The sequence below is a fragment of the Haemaphysalis longicornis genome, unplaced genomic scaffold (genome assembly GCF_048455015.1).
Source record: "Haemaphysalis longicornis isolate Haplotype H1 unplaced genomic scaffold, Haemaphysalis longicornis Haplotype H1 scaffold_1, whole genome shotgun sequence".
In the NCBI taxonomy this organism is placed as follows: domain Eukaryota; kingdom Metazoa; phylum Arthropoda; class Arachnida; order Ixodida; family Ixodidae; genus Haemaphysalis; species Haemaphysalis longicornis.
In genome coordinates, this window is record NW_027526203.1 from 371,255,778 (window position 1) to 371,268,382 (window position 12,605).

Here is a 12,605-nt window from a genome sequence, read left to right on the forward strand (position 1 = left end):
GCAACCCTAGGTGCACTCTGCACTTTTGTCTTTACACAAACGCAAATGCTGTGTGCAATCTTCAGATTGCATCTAGCACTGCCACCCCTAATACAATTCCAAACAGTTCTCACTCATGTCGTTGGTTACACAGTAACATCAGGGTCAAAACTACCCCGAAATTGCATTTAGCTTTTATGTACAGCTTGTGCAATGTGTGACACATAGATAGTACTACGGGGACCAAGGATTAAAATGCACGCTTCACTTATTAAGTAGGAAAGCAAATATAGCAATTTTTGTTGCTTTTGCTTACTTCAGCTTCTGTTTCTCAGCGCATTAAAGCTGGTACTACGTACAGTGTAACACAAAAATACTGTGCCATTATCACTTTAGCCTTTATGCCAACAATGCCTGAAGAGCCATCCTGTGGAGTCACTGCAGTAGACAGCTTATTAATCAACATCTCATAGTGCCCGTACGAAGATTTTTTTTTTTAATTTTACGCACTTATCAAAAACATTTACCAGTAGCTGCTATGAAGTGACCTTAATGAGTGTGGAGACCACTGTGCTTTTGTAGCATCAGACAGACAGGTTCAGCACACTAGAGACACACCAGTAGGAGGAAAAAAGGGAGGAATATTTTGTGGAAACAACATCCCATTCTTGGAATGCTCACAGACCTAGTAAATTCCACGTTCGCCAATGTGCCATTACAACTCAAATATGAACTCGCATTTAGAGCAAACTGTCTCCATTAAAGCAAACAGTATGGCAAAAATGAAGCAACCAGGTGCAATATCATAGTGACTTGTTGAGGATGGTTTTTAGCATCGAAATTCCAATGGAAACTGCAAACAAACAGCAAAAAAAAGCTCTTTCTAAACTGAGCCAACAAGTATGCTTTCATGCTGTTCAAAGACCAGCATTTTATTTCTGCAGCTCAGAAAGACCCCAACATGAGCTTCACCCAAACCAAGACTCCTAATTAAAATTTCATACTTTGCAAGAAAGGTTTGCATGCCGGCACACCAGCACGCCTATCCATCGCATAAAATATTATGTGCAATTCTGAAGTCATGGTAACCTATCCCATTGAACAACTACGTCACTTCAAACCTTTTTTACTCCGCCATGGAAAGCAACACCTGTGCCATCGTTCGTGGAACAGAGCACCAACCTTTCCCTCGAGCTCTGTGCTATCAGCAGACTTGTCGAGCACCAGGGACGAGCAGAACTTGGCTATGTCCATGCGGCAGGCGTGCTGCAGCTGAGCGTTGAGACGATAGTCAGTGTTCTGCTCCACCATGCGGCGCTGAACCATGGTGCGGCAGCGGGTGTCCATTGTGGGCTCCTTTCGATGCTCTGCCAGGCATGCCAGCGCACGGCCTGGTTCCACCTGGGGAAAGAACATGCTCGGCAGCTGATGCAGGGCCAAAATGCAAAGGATGGCCCGATTCATTGCATGCTTGCTAGAAGGGCATCAGCAGGCAATGGTAAGGCTGCTTTGTTGCTTTCCAGATACAGAAATGTTTAACCACTCGTGCATAAAAAAAGGTATTAATAACTAACTGTATAAAAGCTCTGCAAAATTCACTATTATGGTTATTCTTTCAAGAAGGGAAGCTGTTAATATGCAGGACGTTTTGTGTTCAGCTGCATTGGATTAAAAATAAAGGCTTGTATAGGCAAAGGCCCCGTGACAAGCAGGGCCTAGTAGACTTGCACCATGTTCATCCTGCACAGCTTGTGCACTGCTTACGTGCGTTCACAGCACACAGCTTTGGCAATTACCTCGAACTGATTCGGCCCCATTGCAGCACTATCATAGTAAAAACTATCATAACAAAGAGCACATTTTGTATGTACAGTGATACTTTGTGGACCGCTGGCAAGGCTGTTAACACACTGCGACTATTTGTTCACACACAGCCACACTAGGTGCGTTTTTGTTGAGTATTGCGGTAATTTTGGAGACCAGCAATCCCAATTCAGTGTGCGCTGCCGAGAAGAGATGTGAAGCGGTGAGAACGCGATGTCAGGTGGACCACTAGTACCGGAAGGTGTCGAGAGATGGCAGCACCACTCCGCGTGCTTGCACGCTAGAGCTGGGGATCTGTGATTGTGCATGTGAGAACTTGGCAGACCAAATGCGACCGAAACAAGGTTGTCATTAATTAAACTGATCAAAAATTCTTCAGAAATTTTTAGCAAATTCTTATTAAAAGATAAGATACTTTGCAACAATAAACGGGCGAGATGGATGTCGTACCTCTGGACAAAACTGACGTAGTGCTGCCTTGCACGCCAACGTGAGGCTGTAGTCCAGACCCACACTTTCTGCTTCCAGTCGCTCCCGCTGAAAGACTGCTATGTGGCACTCTCGTGTTAACTTGTTCTTATGCTCCTTCAGGCATTCCAGCATCTAGAAAGAAAGAAACAATATGCTTTTCTGGGACAAAATGTTTGATGCACAGCAAGTTTTGCACTAAGTTCCACCGTATTTGCATGTAATGTTTGATTGTTCAAAATTTCATCCCAATCCTTCCCTTAATGTGGGTTTGGTTTGAGGCTGTAGCATTAAAGGTGATGTAAAGACACCATACAACTTTACTTCATTTGAAAAGATGGACAGTTCATAACTTGCCACGATTTTGTTCTGCCCAAAACGATGTTGCCATTACAGTTGCAGTTAAAAAATAACACATTTACCACTACCCGCTTCTTTTACATCATTATAATAGTCTCATGATGTACCAAGAAGCCTTACAATGCATTTGGTGGAGTAGGCAGGCAAAAAAAAAAAAAAAAAACTGGCGCAGCTTGCACTAGGAGTGCAAGGCTGGAGAAACAGCAGAGCTGGCGGCCCCCCCCCCTTCGTCGGAGACCCGGCTGTTGCCCTGCACAGGGATTTCCGAACTTGCCGCTGAAAGTTTTCTACCACTGTAGGCCTGGATCATTTTGTCCGCAGCCTTTTACATGTATTCCAAAGTGGACCGCGTTAGCACACACTAGAACCAGAGGCAACAACCGGCTTCACGAACTTAGTTTCTGCAGTGCGAGCTGTCCAGTGCTTTTCGTTTGAGGCACAGATGCACGAGCGAACAAACAAACGAACAAACCAACGAGCGAGCAAACGAACAAGTGCGTGAGTGAATGAACAAATGAATGACCGGCTGTTAAACTCCCATTGATTTCTAAAGTTGCCACTGAAAGTTCTTTATGATTGCAGGCCAGGATCGTTTTGCCCGCAGGCTTTCACATCTCCTGAAAAGGACCGTGTTAGCATGTGCTAGAACCCGTGGCCAAGTCCAAAGCAAAGGCTACGAATACCCCAAAGGAAATAGTGCTGCGTGCCTGGAATGCAATGATAGCTCAATCGGATAGACACCCATTTCAGAACGCAATTGACCCAGGTTCGATTCCCACCAAGGGATGCATTTTCTTCTTTCCAATTGGATGTTTTCTGTTAGCATTGGACAACTTAGGGCCGAATTAAACAGCACCGCTGGTAAAACGGGCAGTTAGCACACTGACTGCATGCAAACAGGCCAGTTCAGCAGGAAGTGGAAATCTGGCTATCACCGTTTAATCTATTGCTCACAGCACAGCCCTTCACCTGCGTAATAGTGTAGACAGGTTTTGTGCCCACTTCAGACGACTAACCTCAAGCTGAAGTTTACATTTTAATGATTTAGCTAAAATTGGCCAACTTGAGCCTCCTGTAGACGGCTGGGCCTACATTTATTCACAGAAGGTCGCCATGGCAGCAATATGGACCTGTAAGCCTGAGACAAGCTGATAATGGTGGGAGCTGCCATGGTAATAATGATGCCACTAAGCTCTCAATGCTGCGAGTTTGACAATGCACAGCCCGACTAAAGTGAGTGGCACTTTCCTGTCCTGTCTCTCTGTTTGAAGAGCCACATTACATGGTCACCACTTGCTTGGCGCAACCACTCGAATCAGCATTTCAACCAATCTGTACAGGCTGCTCAGTTATGTCACCTGGCAGTATCAGTCAGCTAGTACAAGAATATACCCAGAGGGAACGCCACTCTATCTTTGTCTTTTGTAATTGTCTAGCTCAGTTAAGTGCAGTTTAAAGGAGCCATGAAGACAAAACACAAGTTGGGTTTATTAGAAAGACTGCTTAGTCCCTATAACAATGATACCAATATCATTACAATCTTCGAACAAATAACGGAGATATTAAAGAAAACGTGTGAAGCAGTCGCGACCCCCTAGCCAATTTCCCGCAACTTTTCTATGACGTCACGGAACCTTGTTTGTGCGATTGGCGGCCGCCTAACTGACCTGTCGCGACGACACATGACTGGACGTCTGTAATGGGGCCTCTAGTTCCATTTGACCGCATCACTTGAATGCTAACGTGCAGTTAACGCACTGAAAATTATGTTTTATTGTTGGCCCGTATGACGTCCTTCTTGCTCATAACATGTCACAGTGGCGCAAAATTTGAAAGTTTTTAAATACTTCTTGCTTTTCTTTTTCGTTAAAAAAACATCTTTTGTGGCTGTACTGGAGCTGAGTGAGATACTGAATCCTAGTTCTTTCAAATTAAACGAAGTTGTATTTTCTCTTCATGGCTCCTTTAAACAGACATATTTGTTATTTTCCCATGGCCTCCTTTATAATAAAGTGAAGTTGTATGCCAAGTTGCATGAAAACAGCAGTCTTCATTGGTCCCTTAAAAAAGTGGACATCAGGGGACGTTAGTTGGAAAACATTAAAACTATGGAAAGCACAAAAGACATGCCAGTGGGCAAGGAATACACACACCTCCCGCACGCTGTGCCCTTCAAGCATCCCCTTTAGACCCCTCTCTTAAAAGAAGAAAGCCAATTGTGAAATGCCACTCAGGAAGGCTGTGCGATAAAAAGCCACATAGTATTAGCCAATATTACAACTTGATTAGGTTGCTAAACCCCTTTCAAAACAGGTTGTATGTTAAGGAGTCTATACTATTTATAAATAAGGTGTTATTTATAAATAAGGAATTTATAAATAAGGAATAAATTCTAATCCGCTGGCCCATTCCAGTATCGAGCGGAGCGCCAAGAGGCGGCGCCACCCGTTCAGCTACCCAGTCACTATACTAATCAACTGCTGATAGCCGTTGCTGCGAAATAATGTACCAATGAAGGGCCGCCAATGCTCACAGCCAAACCACTCTAGCCCTTTCAGCCCTGGAATTTTCATTTCGAGCAAAAATTGTTTCTACATATCTTCGTGGATTTTTGGACCTCAGAAGCGTTTCTTAGAAACGAAAACTTGAGCTTATAGTGCACGTATTCATTAACAGGGGTGAGACAGCTGAATCAAATTTAAGAGCAGTTTCTGGAGCAGGGAAAGCTCGATTTTGGAGCAGAATAACCTTTATTTGAAGCATAAGAACGACATTTATTATGGCACCTTAGGAGCCTAAAATGTCAAATTTTTGGCAACTCAGGAAGGGGGGGGGGTAGAGTGCACTTTTTCATCGGTTTTGAACGTACATAACACTGAAACAGCCTTTCAATAATCAATAATCAGGAGTGAGACAGCTGAGTCAGATATGGGAGCAGTTTTTGGAGCAGTGAAATCTCAATTTTGGAGCAGAACCTTGATTTGGAGCACAAGAACACATTTATTATGTCACCTTAGGAGCCTAAAAAATCGAATTTTTGGCTACTCACGGGAGAAAAGTGCACTTTTTAATCAGTTTCGAACGCACATAACACTGAAACAGCCCTTCAATAAAGTGTTTTCTACCAGAGTATCACAAGGTACGAACTGCACTACCTTTTTACAAACCATTTTTTAAATTCTTAGGCTCTATGCATAGATAGCGTAGAGTTCTGTTGAAAATATCGAATTGAACTAAGCAGTCGTAAGGCAGTTTTATTATCATCTGAACGCCGAAATTATTATTTTTGTAATCCCAGACTTGGCTTTATGCACAAGTGTAGAGCCACGACAAAAGTTGCGCGAGAAGCGAGGTGACAGTCATAGCCCCCACCAGCCCTCCCATTTCAATCCCTACGGTGCATGTTCACTACAATCGTAATTTGAGTAACGTTGGCATGTTTAGCCTCCTCCCTCTTGGCATTAAATTTCACTTCATACAGATGAACCATTATTACTAGCGTGCAATAATAGCCCGCCTCGCTATCGGACACTCCTTGAGCATTTTGCGGCGATGTAGCCTGCGCCGCCACTTCTGCATTGTCAATCGTCCCATTCCGCCGTTCGCAAGCTCGCTGTTAAAGGCAGCAATACCTCGGCATTTTATACATCGCAATTTAGTCCGAAATTTCACTTCAAGCACGCACCCCGCCCCACACTCAAGGCCGAAACACAGAGAATTCGCGAGCACAACGTTGTTTTTGATGAACTCCCATATTTCGAATCGCGCAACTTCCTGCAACAGATCAACCGATGTCAACCCAGCTTCCCCCCCCCATAAGCAAAACCACGGTAGAAATCGGTGAAGAGTGCTCTGCCTGAACCACAAGCAACTGCTTCGCCCAGAGGCCATGTTTTCCAATCTTCACCACACCAAGATGGCGGCGCCCCAGTCATGTCGTTCGGGAGATGCGGCGCTCCGAAAATTGGTGTTTTCGATCAACATGCACAAGCAGTTTGTCGCCTCAGCACACAAGTATTTTTTCTACAGGACTTTGCAATGGTTTCTGATGGGAAAACTTTAAAAAGTCACAGAATAAACATGTGCAACCCGACATTGTGAATTTCGGAAAAACTACCTCGGCGACAATTTTGAGGGTTTTTTATTGAATGATCAATCAATTAAACCTTTACAAACAGCCTCACCTTGGAGATGCTGGAAAAGTATGCTGTCAGTTAGCATTTTCCCCCACTGAAACTGACGGGAGCGTTAAAATACTTGGCTTTCAGGCTGTTTTGGAGCAGTTTGGCACAATTTTTACAATTTTGAAGCTTTCAGAGCAGCCTGGCGCAAGAAAACAAATTTTGTATCAAAACTGCGCAATATGCGCAGCTGTCTCACCCCTGCATTAATTTACGGGGATGGCAATTCATTATGTTATTAGGCAATCAAAATTTTTCTTTCAAGTAGAAAAAAATGTTTTTCTTGTTTATTAAAAGCTATGACACAGTGAGTCTACAGGAAAAAGGTAAAGCTGGTTGTGCAAATATTTACAGATTTATGAACTTTTGACAAACCAGGATTTGTTACCTTACCCACCCCGTCGTCATACCCTCTGTCCACTAGAGCTTGTTCGTTTTCATGGTGTCCAGCTCCACGAAAACGCAACAATAGTGATGTCTATCGCAAGAGTCATTCTGGAAGAACTCTTGCCCAGACAAATAGCAGTTTTGATTTTGTTCTCAAGGCGCTAAGGGATATTTTGTGTGGTGTTGTCAAATGACGATACCAGGGCTGAAAGGGCTAGAAAGCATGACCAAAAATACTAGTGCAACTCACTGCGCCTTCGCCGGGGTGGATGTTGCCACAAAGGGTGCGTTGGTCTGTGGCACAAGCAGCGTCCAGTTTAGGATCCAACTTGATGTTTTCTTCCTACAAAATACCCAGGGGCAGATTCAGCTTATCGAAATTCACACCTCCAAAAATGCCAGCACAACGATTTACTTCACTGTATTATGTAATTAGCCAAAGCTGCCGTGGGTGAACTGCAACATAAAGTTCATCTCTTTTAAAACCCAGAAGAAACTCTCAAAGTGCATTTGCTTTTTCGAGCGAAGGGGCAAGAAACACAATTCTAAAGGTTAAATACTGCAAAAAGACAGAACAAGGATTCAGTCAAGTAACAAGACAGTTGTTCGCCGCCCTCTCTTCTTTTGGAGTGAGGGACGAGGAGAGGTGAAAGTGCAGTCGTTTTTGATTTGAAGGATTTTGTACTAACCAGTAATCTTGGCTAGAGTTCCAACATTTGGTTTGAAGGATTTTGTACTAACCAGTCATCTTAGCTAGAGTTCCAACATTTGGCCTTCTGCCTACATGTCCTTCTGTTAGCAATTTTTGTGAAACAAAAAATGAAAACCATAATTTGTTCAACTTCTGCTGCTTAACCATGGTAGAAAATAACATTCATTGCTGCAAAAGCATCTGCACATGCACTTCATGGCTAGAAAAGCACAAAAATTCCAATAGTATTCCCCAACTGCACTATACATATTTTCACTCTGTGAAAGCATGATACTCAACACCTCCAAACAAGTGTGTTTTTACCCTCCCCTCAGCAGGCACACAAATATGCACAGGCCAACACAAACAGACCCTCTGGAAAAGCTCCACCCGCAGCTGTTGCCTGCACCGGGAGGAGACTCGGGGCCTCTTTTCCTCTGTGACATCATCCAGCACCAGCTTGCTGAGGCAGCCTACCACATCAGCCCTGCGTGATACCGTACAGTGCAAGCACAATTTTAGACCTTCATAACAACCCGTACCACCAAGGGCAAGCATTGCAGATAAACCCGTCACAATTAAACATATTGATTATAAGCTTGAAGTAAAAGGGGGAAAGATATATAATATATTTTGCCATGGGCATTGGCAGGAATTTTTCTTTCTTAGGAGGGAAAGCCCGTTGCATCTCGGGGGAAGAGGAAAGAGGGGGGATGGGGGGGGGAGCAAGTGCCCCTTTAGCACCCCTGCTGATGCCCATGCATTTTATGTACTTCAATGTGTTACTACGAAATGGCAATTAATTGTTATGGCAGGCTCACCCAGATTTTGAATTTCCACAGAATGCCTGAGCATCCTTCCGGCAGGCTTCCTTAAAGGCATAACTAAACTTGTAGTCTTTCAGTGAAATCTGTAATACAGAGGGGAAAAAAAAAAATAAAAAAAAGAAAACACACCTTGCAAGTGCACTGCGCCATAATAGGACAATGATTAAAAGAGAACAATGTGCGAGAGTGTGAAGGCCCGTGCCATGTACTTACCAGCTGGAAGTGCTCAAGGGCAATGCGACAATGCTGGTCCGCCTTCATTCGAAGGTCATTCTTGTGTTGTATCAAGCAGCCCAAGAGGTCTCCTTGGTCAACGTCCTTTGTAAGCAGGTCCTAAACAGGCAAAAATATGAACTCACTAGGGATAGGTGCAATGATACCATGACGACCTAAGGCACACCGGCTGTGCTCCGAATGTTGACAACAGCAGCGTTACAAAAGCTTTGGCCAAATTACATGTGAACAATAAGGTTCTGCCAAGAGGGAAACAAGTACACTCTAAGCTGCACCATCCATTGTTTCAAGGTCAGTTCTATATTTAAACATGTGGGGCAACACGCCTTCTTGAAGTACTGGCCACCTTGCCTCCAAACTAATCACAAATTAATGGAAGTTGCAGTGGCAGCAAAGCCGAACAGACAGCACATGGTCTCTTTGCCTTCTTTTGTCTGCCCCCTCGTGCCTTTCTCCTGTTCTTAGCCAGTCAGCTGGGTCAGGACGAGCGAAGAGCCGAACTACGTTATTGGAGGACCCAATAAATGCGTGTTTGGCCATTCCTTTGTGTCTTGTGTGTTCCTTGCTGTTCTCTGCTGCTACACCAGTTGGCAGTCCGTGGTGGAGTTTAGTGGAGCTAGCCTTGCGGACGTCTTTAGTGCGAGCTAGGTCGCCGTAAGAACCCTGGTTACCACAACAGGCATACAGAAAGTGCACAGACGACTTTCCTCCCCTTAAAGGGGTTCAGAAACAAGCCGAAAAGAAATGGTGCAGTCGCTAGGCTACATGGCCAATGGCATTTATGTGAAGTATTAATTTTTTTTGTACTGTGGAAAGATCCCAGTTTTGATCCAAAATTTGCAACTAGTACTTTCCTTTGCCTCTGAATCACCATCATCATTTTGTGCATTTAGATATACGTTACTGCCTCGGTTGCGCATCACAGAGCCAATATTCCAACTACTGCTTTTTCATGCACTCCCAGTGAGGGGAGCATCATCTGCTCTCTGTTGGCGGCTTGCATCGACGTTGGCACCCCCTTAGTCAATTATCATTACATGCAACACGCTAAAAGTGCTATCATATTCGTCATATTTGTAGGTCTATCCTTTTATTCCAACTGTCTTGTCACACTATTTATCGCAAAACATGAATACAGCAGGGCACTAGAGTGCCTTGCTGGGAGACTTGGGTCATGGCCTAAAATAAAATAGAAAGCAGCAGGAGAGAGACAGAGAAAAGATACCAGGTACAGCGCTTGTCCCGTCTACGTGTTGATCTTTCTGCATCCCCCGTCCTACTGGACTCTATTTTATTTATTTCTTCTCACATTGTGCATGTATCCTGCTTGAGTACGATGATTTTCTTCCCTGTGCTGTCCCGTGAAAGCCTCCCATTCATGCTGAGAAGGCAGTCTGAGCATCTTATTGAACCACGCGAATCGACATGTTTCGTGATCAGATTTTTCTGCTGCTTTTGAACTCCTGTTTTGGATGCACACACAAAAACGTTGCGTGCAGTCAACAGCTACAAATCCAGCCACGAGAACAAATCCATTGCACACCACCAGACACTACAGCAAGCTCCGCAAGTGTGACGAGAGCGCATCGGGCTTGGAAAAGGGAAAATGAGTGCACGATTGCGAATGACACTTTTCCTCTGATGCTCTAAGGGACTTTAAACCGGAACGATCAGTCCTGTCGCTGTCCCAAGCCGGCGCTGCGTTACCAACGGCTTGGGACAGATAAATAGAAGAGCAGATAGAGCGCATCGATGTGCACTCTTTTGGTACCCGATAACTCCATTAATACTGATGCACTTACAAAATTCTTGCAGGTGCCGATAACTTGAACTGTGCTGAGCAAATTGCCCCATAGCGCTGGCGGAAAGTGCTTCAGAATCCCTTTAATGTTTCTCAGCAATACATATATACAAACATCCAAAAAGTACTTTTAAGGTGGCCACAAGGTGACACTGCACGCCAGTTGCCCGTTTTCATTTGGGCATGAACATTTTTCACCAGAGTGGCAAGTAATAAAAGATCGTGTTAAAATTTCTTAACTACAAATTCAATGCCTCAAAAATTGCTTTTCCCACTGAAGTGCCAAACAGCTGAAAGCAATGCAAAAAAAAAAAAAAAAAAAAAAAAAAACTCAGTTTTTTAAAACTTGAACATAAACACATGCAGCCTGCAGTATAACATAACATTGCTAGCCTTTGTTGGATTGATTTTGATTTTCCATGATTTTCTATGCATAAATGTCAACGAACAATCCTGAAGCAGAACATAAACTTGTCAGGGCGTCTAGCAAATTGCCTAATTCAATTTCCCTGACTTTTCCATGTTTTCCATGACCATTTTAAACGAAATTCCCTGACCTATACAACAGGCGATTCTGTGGAAATGGTCTATGAAACATATAAAAAGCATATACAAAACACATTCTATCATAAGGAAAAACACATTAACTTCAGTTTGAAGTTTGCTTGCCTTCTATTACGGCTTCAGAGAGTTTATTTTATCTTGCGGAATAGAAGCTTCAAGTTGCGCTTCAGCAAGCACCTTTTGCTTTTTTTTTATTGTCCTGGCTCGACATGCAACGTGAACCGCATGGTGCGTTTTTGCACGAGATTCGGGCGCGTCGGCGTTGCGCGTGCGATTTTTTTGACGCCCGCGTCGACGATTCGCGGCGCGCGGCAGCTTCTGCCTGGCTCAGAAGATGACGCGCGTCGCGCGAGGAAGTGGGAGGAGCCTGCCGACTTGCGCCAATGGAGAGCCGCACGCCTCACGGCGGCAGTTTTGAAGCTCTCGAGACAGCCGGATGGCCCCGCAAGAGATGTTTAGGCTTACCACCCCGGCAGGTATTGCATGGGCGCTAACACTAGCGGCGCGGATGATGTTTTATAGTACCGTTTTCGAACACATTATAAGCCCCTTTACTTCACAAGCAACTTCGTGCATTCTGGCTTCTGATGTCATAAGAATGAAGTTCTTTCAAGATTAGCTCTCCAAAAAAGCGCTGACTTTTGAAATTCGCTGGAAACAAAAAGCGCGTTGTGCGTGCGATTTGGGCACCACCTACATCGCCCCTCTGCGCAAGTGCAACCAGCAACCTAAGCCAGCTGCGAGCTGCGTGAACCGCACGGCGAGTTTCTGCACGCGATTCGTGCGCGGTATTTTCACGGTCGCGTCGACGATTTCGTGCGTGGCTCCTTTCCTGCACAAGCAAGTGCGTTTGTGCCTTGAGTACCATTTTAAAGAGCGGTTAAAAGCGGTCGTTGGAGCTACCGTACTACTACGCGGCCGGTGCAGCCGCCATGTTCCCGGCGCCTGCCACTCGGCACGCACCGCGCAGGTGGTTTTCGCGGCGGCGTCACCGCGTGCGCGGCGCGTTTTTTCTTGCAGAAAAACCAGAAAACGTTTCATGCGGTTTACGCTTTCGTCGCGCAGGCGAACGTGTTGCGTTCGGTAACTTCTTGGGGGCCCCCAACACTGGTTTCCCCTATTCTGAAACTGTGGGCAGGCCCCGAAGTGGTTTTCCCTGACTGGTACTACTTGATTGAAAAATTCCCTGACAATGTCCTGACTTTTCCCGGTGGCGCAAATTCCCTGACTTTTCCCGGTTTTCCCGGTCGCTAGACACCCTGCTTGTGGTATCCAACCAGAACTGTCTT

General features: G+C 44.8%; 1 protein-coding gene across 1 annotated transcript in view; it reads right to left on the bottom strand.

Annotated features, from left to right (window-relative positions):
• Positions 1-12,605, bottom strand: part of Glg1 (Golgi apparatus protein 1) — a 55,623-nt gene that overhangs the window by 12,660 nt on the left and 30,358 nt on the right. Inside the window, exons 13-18 of the mRNA XM_077686327.1 lie at positions 8,931-9,050; positions 8,712-8,800; positions 8,263-8,377; positions 7,450-7,542; positions 2,254-2,406; positions 1,162-1,380 (exon numbers count right to left, since the gene is read on the bottom strand). Of these exons, the coding sequence (XP_077542453.1) occupies positions 1,162-1,380; positions 2,254-2,406; positions 7,450-7,542; positions 8,263-8,377; positions 8,712-8,800; positions 8,931-9,050 (789 nt within the window). The remainder of the gene's footprint in view (positions 1-1,161; positions 1,381-2,253; positions 2,407-7,449; positions 7,543-8,262; positions 8,378-8,711; positions 8,801-8,930; positions 9,051-12,605) is intronic.